Source organism: Prionailurus bengalensis, chromosome B2 (genome assembly GCF_016509475.1).
Source record: "Prionailurus bengalensis isolate Pbe53 chromosome B2, Fcat_Pben_1.1_paternal_pri, whole genome shotgun sequence".
Lineage (NCBI taxonomy): Eukaryota > Metazoa > Chordata > Mammalia > Carnivora > Felidae > Prionailurus > Prionailurus bengalensis.
The window spans coordinates 133,003,912-133,015,098 of record NC_057349.1 but is presented as its reverse complement, the minus strand read 5'-3'; the positions used below and the strand labels follow the sequence as shown (position 1 = coordinate 133,015,098).

The following is an 11,187-nucleotide window of genomic DNA, read 5'->3' as shown; positions in this document are numbered from 1 at the left end:
TATTTATTATCATTATTTTTTAAATTGCCAGGCACTGGGATTACGGTTGTTCTATTTTGAAAGACAACTGCATATTAATTTTAATAAGATCTTATATCTTGATGATTGTTGGCAATAAATCATCCTGAAATAATAGACCACAAAGATGAAATTCAGTTGAAACTACAGGTTATGGAATTCACATTTTAAATTCACTGATGTCCATTAATTACTTTATTAAAGACAATGTATCTGGGTTTTATCTTCATTCTAGCACTTTTAATACTCCCTGATTTGCTGATCCTGTACAGGATCTGTTACTTGTTTTTTCCTACTCAAATAGATTTCTGATTCACAAAGCTTCCAAGGGACTGATATTCTTTAGATCATAAAGCCTTGTGTTTGTGGGCTAATTTGTCTTCTAATGAGTTTCAGAGGTTATATATTATTACATCTTACCATTAGTAAGGTAAGGTTAAGTAATAGAATCTTATACATGGATTCACTACTTTATCAAGAGGAGTTTTTGTTAGGAGAACGACACCACACCAGCTCTTAAGATTAGTGAGTTTCAGACACAAATGTACAAAGAAAAGTCCTGTTCTCTCATCCATTCTGACCCGTTCAAAAGCATGGGTTAAATGAGAGGGAACGTGAATTTACTAGAGGACTTCATGCAGATACATGAAAAATCCAAACTAGCATGTAAGTCTTCTTTCTAGACTTTTTTATAAACATTATGGCATAGCATTTATGAACATTTTCTCAACAGCCCCCCTGGATGTGAAGATATGAAAAAGGATGTGTCTTACTGCTGGTCTCATGCTCTGGGCCAACAGTTCACACGGTAAAGGGTGGGAGGCAGTACTAGGAGGGGAGGGAGGTCACTCCTACTGGGCGTGTTTTGGAAATTTGTGGGAACTCTGTTGTTCTTCTAATGTGTAACCTTGGGATTTACATACTGAAATCCATTTTTAAAATTATTAACGACACTCATTTCATACTGGTGTATTAGGACATACCAATTAAAAAAATTACAGGTATAGGCAAGTTATATTATTATCTAGGAGCTTCATTAGAGAATAGTAAAGGAAACATCCAAAATATCTGTGCTATGAAGGGAAAACTGGTTCTACAGAATTGCTCTAGATCAGGGTTTTCAAAGTGTGGTTTGTGGAACACCAGCACCAGTACCAGCTGGGAACTTGTTAAAAATACAGATTCTTGGGTCCTCCTCCAGACTTACTAAGAAACTCTGGGGATGTGGCCCAGCAATCTGTGTTTTAACAGGGCTTCTGGGAGATTCTGATGCTCAGGTTTGAGAACCCCTGCTTAGATGAATGGTATCTGTGGTAACATTTTCTAAAATGTGGTCTTCTTCTATATCCATGCATATATATATATATATATATATATATACACACATACACACACACATACACACACACACACACACACACCCATTGAGTGTCTGCAGGTTACAGCAAGGAATAGAGATAGCGTTATTTTTTATAAAAATTATTTACAAATCCACCCAGTATTTTAGGGGGGGGGGGAACCCTCTGAAAACTGTAAAGAATTATAGTATTTCCCCCTAAATTGGCAAAAGTCCTTGGTTAAAAGAAACACCAAAGAGGAAAGGGATTTGGGGTGACAGGCACTGGGGTTAGGGACAGAACTGAACTGGAGGAGGGAGGGAGGGAGGGAGGAGGAGAGAAGATTCAAAGATAAACTCTGTCAGGGAGAGATGCACAAAACGGTCTTCTGTTTGGGAAGACACACACTCATTTTGAAATTATAAAGATGTTGGTTAATTGTGCCTCAATATCCGTTAAGCGGAACTTTAGGTCTTCCATGGATGGCAGAAAATTGCAACAGACATGAAAATGAAGAACTTGAGATTTTTTTTAGTTTGCTAGTAACAACATATTCTGCATTATCTGCAACTTTGTTTTTATTAATGAAATGTGTATTATGTTGGCTTAAAAAACTGTTATGAAAGGCTGTGGTGCTTTGCTTCTTAAAATAGTATAAAATTAGGTAATATGACTAAAACTAAGGGTTGGAATATTTATGTAAGTTTTGAGTCAATAGAATATAGAGTATTGATTTTAAACAGTATTGATTTTAAACAGATAAAATTTGAAAAGTAAAATGACTTAGAGAGGTTTCTTAAGAAGAACTGACAAAAGTATGATGATGTAGCAATCATATTAACTTTAAAGTGATGGAAAATAACCAGAATCTTCCTACAGATTCCTATGAAGAGTTACATTGACAAGTATCCTTCCATCTAAACAGTGGATGGCACTGTACCATTTACACAGGACACACCCTAATTGTGTTTCTTTAAAAAGACCATGAACAGAGATATGAAGACAATCTGTCTTTAGTTTCTAAGATTTTTATCACTTTATACCTAGATTTTCTGGAAAAACACTAAAAGTTTTGATAATAAACCAGATTGTTCTACCAAATGTTCTATATCACTTCATAACAGATAGGTTAGGAAGACATTTTGTCTGTTCCATATCCAAGAATTTAATAATTCTCCAGATAAAAATTAATTATAATGAAAATTAATCTTTGCAACATCTGTGGTTTTCCCTTGTTACATGCTACTAAGCTTTGGTTAAAGGCTCAGACAGTAAGGTGAGACACGACTGCCACCATGTGGGCAGTATAATTCGATTGCAAAACTAAATAAACCCTTAACAAGAGAATTACTTACTATATTCTTTACTTGGAAATACCATGGATATGATAAGGAAGTCCTGTTTGGTCTTGAGTTATATTATTAGATCCATTAATGTGATGTCCATTCTTGGTACAAGTCGTTGGACGCTACTTAACAGAATGCCAGTTATGGAAATTATCTACAGCCTTGTTGCTCCAACTATGTTCTGCAGACCAGCAGCATCTGTATTACCTGGGAGCTTGTCAGAGATACAGTCGACCCCACCTCAGATGCCCTGAATCCAAATCTGTATTTTAACAAGATGCCCAGGGGATTCCATACACACTACAGGCCAAGCAGTGTTCATGTACAGCTCAGTACCTACCTCCTCCACTCTCACCCCCTACAAGCACCCTTACCCCATGAAGGGAAGGCGACTTTTACCAAAAAGCTCACTTAGTTAAGAAAAATACAGTTTGTCTTACTTGAAGTGCTTGATTAACTTTATCTTTGCAAATGTAGAAATCTATTTTATCTACCATTTGCTTAGCTTTAACAAATGGATTAATTCCACAATTCAGAGAAAAAATTAAAACAGATTTTCCAGAAAAAAGGGCTTGTTTAGTTTCAGGAGAGATTAGAGTATTTTATTTTGCCCAATCAGAGCCCTTCAGCATAAAGAGACATTCATATACATATATATGAACATTTTCCAGAAACATTATAATACATTTTTTTAAAATACCAGCTTATCGGTATTTATTTACAAAAATATTTCATTACCTAATTTTAAACCTTTTGCTGTGATGACATTTTGTAAAGTACAGGAATGCAAAATAACTACAAAGTTTAACACATTTTTTAGTGTTTGCAATAGTGCTTTTTTGTTTTTGTTTAAAATGAAACAGTACACAGAGATTTTTTTTTTTTTTACCGTATTTAAAATTCATACTCCAGCAATTACCTTTGAGATAGTTACTGGACTGAGCAAAATTAAAAAAAATAAAGTAAAAAGTGCAGCAAACTGAAAACTGCCTGCGGGCACGGTTTAAGGTATACACAAGCTAGAGCTCTATACCAAGCATGCTTGCCCCCGAAGTGGACAATGTTAGAAAAACTTATCCTTGCTCTTTTTAATATTGTTTTGGTGATGCATTTACAATGAACCAATAGTATACCTAGAAAGAAATGTTTTTCTGGTTCTAACTATCATATTAAGCAGAGGTCACACCTAAAGTATCACAGTACCGTTTATTTACAAAAAAAAAATAAATAAAAAATTTAAAACATGATTTACCCTCTTTGCATTGCTTTCTACTGACATGTTGAGTCTATGTTTAACTCCTCACATTGTCTTCAGTTGAAGCAAAGTTCAAACAACAGGAAATACTTAGCAAAAGTATATTTAAAAAAATGAAATTCCCGAACAAATTGGATTCCATTGCCATTAGCCTATGTCCATTTTAAATGCCTGAACCAAACAACCTTCAATAAATGAATACTGACTTATTTACATCTCATACACTATAAAAATGGTAATAACTGTGATCCTCATTGCAAAATACTGGCAAAACTGACATTCATGATTTTTCTGATGTAAAGAGTGCAATAAAAAGAGCAATCACATGTAGTCCTGGACTGTACTCGATTTGTAAATGAATTGTGCCTAGTAGTTTAAGACTGTATTAGTAACTGAAGAAAGCCATGTGAAAATCCTGATAATTGGGAAGTTACTAAAACCATTTAATTCAGCTGAGAAAGGTAAACTAAAGTTTTCCCTTTAATTTTTGTTGTTGTTACAACCATTTTCTGTCCACAGAACCTTTAAAACTCCTGTGGCAGTAAGATCACTAATATTCACAGGAAAAATAATCCCCATAGCACTTTACAAGAAATTGATCCGCGATGAAAAGTGTAATTAACAAAAGCTGTAAACAGTATCTTCACATTCATTTGCAAATGAAAAAAAATCACTTATGGGCATAAATTTCAATCCAAGAGAACAAACACTCTAAAAGGGAAAAGAAAAAAAGGAGGACACTTAAGATAGAGAAGTGCTCTTTTTCAAAGTAAATACAGATTAAAAAGTCTAGGAATATTGATCAAGTATCAAACTGATAAGGAACAAATTCTATAAACTACAAAATAAAAACCTTCATTGACAAAAATACATAAACTCTGTTTTCATTTTTGGAAATTTATTTTTAAAAAAGGTAGAAGAAAATACCTGGAAAACTATTTTAAATATATATATATTTTAAAACAATAGTTAAGGTAGGCATCCAACAGCAAGCTGCAGCTAGTGAGAAAGATCTTGCAATTATTGTTGTGGGCATTTTCCCCAAAATAAAATTAATATTTGAAAATGCTCAATAGAGGGTTTTTTTTTTAAACCATAGTAATGATTTTCTTTCCTGTCAATGTGTGAAGACGTTTGAATAATGTATGATTCTTTAAAATTAATTGTATCTCGATATGAGATACCAATATTTCTTATTATAAGCGTAAAACATAACTTTTTGTATGGATAATATACATACTTTTTAAGTACTTCGACTTAAACTTAACAAGTTCACCATTTTTAAAATTAAAGAGTACATTTATAAAAATTTTATTTTAAAATTAAAAGTATATTCTCTAGCCATATGTATAAATATAACATGTTACTGTATGATCTTAAAACAAATCTGAAAGTGTTGCAATATTTAAGACCTAGAACACTGAAACGTACAGCAAATGATCTTACTATTTTTTTTATAATTGAAAACTATATAAAGCCCTATTAAAGGTTTTAAGACTATGATCAGTTTAATTATTTAAGGTGCAGCTAGCAGCATAGTCATGATTTTGGTATGTTTTATACATATGTATCACTTGATTTTAACTGAGAAATGTGGATTAACTGATAATAAAAAGTTTTCATTACCTAAAAAAGTGCAGAAAAAATTCAAGTTTAAAGTTCAGTGCTCTTTATTTTGCAAAAACAAATAAACGAAATCCCCAAAGTTAAAATGTAAAATAAATCTTTGCCACAAAAAATTTACCTTTGGATATAGCTTTTCTAATGTCATATGAGGAAATGCCTTAAGCAAAACATATATGGAATATGGAACTCAGGGTAAAACTTTGTACTCCGTGGGGTCCACCACGTGTTTTCCATTCCCTCAGCTGTCTCCCCACCACCCCCTGTAACCTAAAAATGTGTAACACTTTCAGACTTGTTTAAAACACTCACAAATCTACAGGAATAACTTCAGAGAAACCTACAATTAAGAAGTTCTAAGCAAAAGAAAAGCTTCTTTCTTTACCAGAAAGTACTGTATTTAAACTGGGATATACCACACATAACATAGACAGGTAGCAGCATTTTTTCACATCCATAAAGAAAATTGAATTAAGAAGTTAATAACAGCTCAGATCAATAACCATTTCTGGAAACGCTCCGTACAAATGAAATGCAAACCCAGGGGATTAAGATGATGCAAAACTTCAAATGGATGTAATACACAGAATTTGTCAGAGTGTAAGATTTCAAATAACTTTTTAAGCAAATACATATGAATTTTAGCTTGAAGAGTGAACTGGATATATGGCACATATAGGCAAACAACTTCCTATTGACAAACTGCTAATCAATGAATACTTCAATGACTTTAGAGCCAAAGACACATGAAACAAAGAATAATGTCCTCAAATGAGGATATGGAGGTATGGAGGAAGCACACACACATCTTTCACTTTTCTAATATTTTTGACTTTTTTTTTTTTTTTTGGTTTATTTTCCTGAAATCCTGGCTTGCTGGTGACTGTTACTTTTTGCGCTTAAAAGGAAAAAAAATAGAGATGTTCTCTCTCAAATTACAATAAATTCCCTGGGTTAGTTATTACTGCAGACTGTCTCTTATCTACAGACAGAATCAAGTATAACTCAGAGAAGCTATTTCCTATTCTCAAAAATACTTCAAGCCTTCTAATCCTAAGTGAGTGTCTAGTTTGCTGTGCATAATCTGTAGATTTAAAAATGAAATAAAATAACTCAAAATATTGATTTAACATTTTCTTATAAAGTCCATCTCCGATAAATGTATCTACTTCTCTATTTGAAAATAATTACAGGATTAGCTCATTTTATATACAACAGGAAAAATGACAGTAAAAATAAAGTTGATGTACAATTAACACAAAATAACACAGCAAATTAAACAGTTGGAGCTAATATGCCCTTCTACGAAATGGGGAATCGTCAATTTATTACTTTACTTAACGCTTCTCAACTTCAAATCCTTTCACTGTTGATGTAATTGAGGACACTCTTAAAACTGTACCTTTAAAAAGGGCCTAATACTTCCTGTGACAGATCATGGAACAACGGGTTTATTAGATAATACAGGATACAAATTAAGCCATCTGTAAACTCCTGAATGTTCATCATATTGCTGACATTAAACAGAAATATGTTATCTGTAGGTATTTTCTACAAATTCAAAAACTTTTGAAAATGACTTCTGAAATGTTTTGGCTTGATCAATTATCTCTATCACATATATTTAGTCCCTCCATAATGATATTTAAAGTAAATTTTAATGTAAACTTTTGTATCCCATAGTGCACATTATAAAAATGTAAACATAAAAGCTTTATTAATGAAAATAACCAAGAGGAAAAAACGCCTAACCGACTGTGCGAAATTAAGGTGTTCTATATACACCTTTAATGATCCTATGGGATAGCAAAACAACCATCAAGTTTGCTATCAATTTGTGCTCTGATTCTCTCTTACAGAAAAAAGGAAAACTGTTTTAAGCAATTTTTTATAGAAGAAAATATTTAAATTTCATTAACAGTAAGTGTAATGCTTCTATTTTGCTCCTCCTTTGTTGCCTTAAGAACAATCAGTAATAATCTCAGATGAGCCTGCATTATGAGATTACTTCCTTCCAAGCCATCTCGTTCCTGTCTGCAATGCTCTTCTAGGAACCAATCATTTATTGTCCACTGATGGTCTCATTTGTATTATACTCCAATACAGAAATAATTTAGTTACCAAAATGCACATATTTTCCTTTCCTTTTGGCTTTTTAAAACCTTGAAAGGACATGTACAGATTTATAGTATATTTCTACAGAAAATATTTTGTAGGTCATCAGACTAGACTCTTATATAGATAATTATTGACAAGAGATGCTTGTAATTTTCCATGCGACAGCATGTGCACTAAGATTTAATTGGCTCATCACCTGAGTGTACTGGAACTGTTAGCAAATAAAGGGCATTTTAAAAAGGGAGCTGAGCATTTTAGTGAAATAAAGAAACTTTTTTTTTAAGCAATTTTAATTAAATAATGCAAAGGTACATTTGGTTAAACATTTTATAAAAATTCAAGCAAAATTAAAAATTTAGCCAATTTCAACATTTCTACAAAGGTAACCAGTAACTATTTTGGTCAAATCCACCTTTAGCTGAATTAATGAGAACAAGGACAAGGGACATTGAAGTATTCTCCTCACCACAATGGAGGTTTTTCTCACTTTCCACACTGTATAGCCACTACATGGAAACTCCCAGAATGATGAGCAGTTCAGTCATGCTCTACACTTTTCTTTTCAATGAAAAGTGATGTATCACCTTGTTTTGCTTTTGACAAAATATGGACTAAACACAAATATACAATAACAAGAATCCAAGAGTAGCCCATACACAAGTCAACTATGTGTATGTTTTTATTATTTAAAGCCCACCATTCAGCTTATCTGTCTAAAGATATGGTAACAAACAGTTTGTTTCTTTTTCACTAATGATACTGATGACCAGTCTGTTTAAGGAAGGGAAAGTCCAAGACAGCTGTTCATAATTCAGTCAGTGACACAAACGTAACTATTTCAGCTTCAGGACCTCTGACTTATTGCCTCTCCCTCAAAGAGGTCAAACACTGAAGGCAGATACGACAGCACAAACTCTTTTGGCATATGCAAGTTTAATACAGGAATGATCCAGGAATAGTCCCTGCCAGGTCTCCTCGACATCCCCCTTTGTTTCTTCGTCTGTAACACGTGACCTGCTTAGTTCCCAAACCGTCACCTCAGAGCTGGCACACACCATAGACTCCACTTTGAGTGTCTGTGGACACTCCTCCTCAGTTAAAGCCACATGACTGAGGGAAAACAGTGCGCGATTGTGCTAGGAAAGAGCAGTATCCAGTGACGAACATCCCTTTAATGTTAACTTTCCTAAAGTGAAATCGAGAAAATAAAAAAGGAAAATTCTTTTTCCTTCTGGCTGACGTTGTACTTAGTTGGATTTCTAGCTGTCAGAACTGGTACCACTTCTTGTCTTTGTATTTCAACATCATCTAGAGGGGAGAAAACACGAAAAACATTTTTAAAAAATGCCAGAATGACAACATTTATGTTATAAATCATTGCTATGTTTTTCCAAAATATATCATTCGGAAGGATTCTACAGTATTACTGTGTTGTTTACTTCAAATAATTTTATATAGAAAGCAGTAAGAACTGTTCCATTTAGAGGAAAAAAAAAGACTGTAACCATTAAGAACTGTAGCCCAGAAGGTCCTCTTATTTCTTAGAGATGGGACATAATTCAACTTTGGCTCAGTAGATTCTTTGGTGACCTAAGGTAATACCTTACAAATAAGGTAATTTTCAGTTCTCTGGTTTGAACTCAAAATGAGGTTAAAGAACCTGGGGAACGAGAGGTTGGAAACACTACTCTTGCTCCCATCTGAAATTTCCTGAGCCCATAGTCTTGAGCTAGGCACTATACAGCAGTCTTTCCCGACACGACTTCATTTGGTTCTCACAACTTTATGGGTTAGAGATTACTATTTTTCTCATCTTATAAAGGAAGAAAATGAGGCTCATATGGGTTACCCAAGGTAACACAAAAGTGAAACTGGTATCTCAGCACACACAGTCTTATACAAGAACCCATGAGCTTAACCACCTCAATGTATTGTCTTCACAGACTCTTAAATACGGCTCACAAACAACATTTGGTACAAGGGAAAAGCGAACAGTTTGAGACAAAGCTCTTGGCTAAATATTTAGAGTGTGGATATTGTGAAATCAGCTCAAGTGTTATATGCATTAGAGATCGCAGTCAGATGCAGGGTTATGCCAACAAAATTCTTGACCTAGATTGAAGGTCACGAGCCTGTATCTGAGGTGTGTGTCAGCACTGTGAAAGCATCTCCAAATCTCTTTGAAGCCCTGGACAAATCTCTCCCAGGTCAAGTTACCTCTTTCACGCATTCCAGATGTCAGCATTCTTGAGCAAGGAAAAGATGACTTTTGAATGAAAAATTTAAAGAGCTACTGCTGATAGATTGGTTACTCAAATACAAAAAATAATTTTAATAAGGTTTCTTCAGGTAACAAACTAAAAATGTCCTCAAGGGCTAGGCTAGGAACTCAATGTGTACAGCAGCCCAGTGGAAAGCATCAAGGACAGGCAGACTATGTGTCAAAATGAAGACGTAGAGTCTACCGAAGGGGCCTTTAAATCCAATTTTTTAAGTGTTCTTATGCTGGCCAATAAAGCATATTTGTAAGAAGGCCAGCTAGGGGTCCCTTCTTAAAGTATCTGTTTCTAAGATGCACCATGATTTCTGAATTCATCAAGATGAATTCATTGTAAAAATCCATCTCATTAGCCCTCTGGATGAATTGGTCTACAGACAGATTTAGTATTGTCTACTTGAATAAAAATGGTTGCCAATTTTAGTTATTTAGATCTAAAGAATCAAGAGAGGCAAATTATTTCCTTTTCTAGAAATTAGTAGTAACATCTGAGCCTTCTGCATTCTCTAAAAACAGTTGCAAAGCCATTGGTTTTATTTACAAAATTTACAAAAAGCCGGAAGGTGAGCAGGTTCCTTCAAAATTTATAAACTTCAGTAAGAGAACAAAGGCTACTGAGACATATCCTTGTCGTGGTTCCCTCTGGTGGCAAGAATCAGGAACTTGATTGTACATAGAATAAATGAAAGTTCTCCTGTAGAAATATAATAGCTATTAAAAGAAAAAAAACAATTTTCATACTTGCTTCACCTAGATTATTTTGTTAAAATATTTGTCTGCTAGACATACCTCATGAGCATGTTTAGAAAACGAATCTGCACTAGACAACATAGCTGCGGTTCTTTCTTCCAGATCACCAAGCTTCTGCCCTCTTTCATCTAGGGCCAACCTGGCTCGTGCTAATTCACCGACGACTCCAGATGCCGCCCCTTTCACACCTTCGATGCCACCTGGGCCAGGGATATGCTGTGCAAGACTCCTTGAAGCCTTTCCTGAGGACGATTCTCCAACTGAATGATTTGATAAATGAAAGAGTAACTCAAGAAATGAAAATTTTATTAATATATATGATATTAGTATACATGATAACATTAAAACACAATTTTTCAGGTTGACATTGACAATAAATTGACATATGTATATATTCACTTTGTTTTTCATTATAATGATTTTAATAATTTTTTAGTTTTTTAAACATGTAAAAACAGAATG

At 34.0% G+C, this 11,187-nt stretch overlaps 1 protein-coding gene across 4 annotated transcripts in view; it reads right to left on the bottom strand.

Annotated features, from left to right (window-relative positions):
• Positions 1 to 3,281: 3,281 nt before the first annotated feature.
• Positions 3,282 to 11,187, bottom strand: part of STXBP5 (syntaxin binding protein 5) — a 173,560-nt gene continuing 165,654 nt past the window's right edge. For all 4 annotated transcript variants that reach the window (XM_043592558.1, XM_043592556.1, XM_043592557.1 and 1 more), the window contains 2 exons: positions 10,765 to 10,985; positions 3,282 to 9,005 (listed from right to left, as the gene is read on the bottom strand). In XM_043592558.1, the coding sequence (XP_043448493.1) occupies positions 8,964 to 9,005; positions 10,765 to 10,985 (263 nt within the window). In that variant the 3' untranslated portion in view covers positions 3,282 to 8,963. The remainder of the gene's footprint in view (positions 9,006 to 10,764; positions 10,986 to 11,187) is intronic.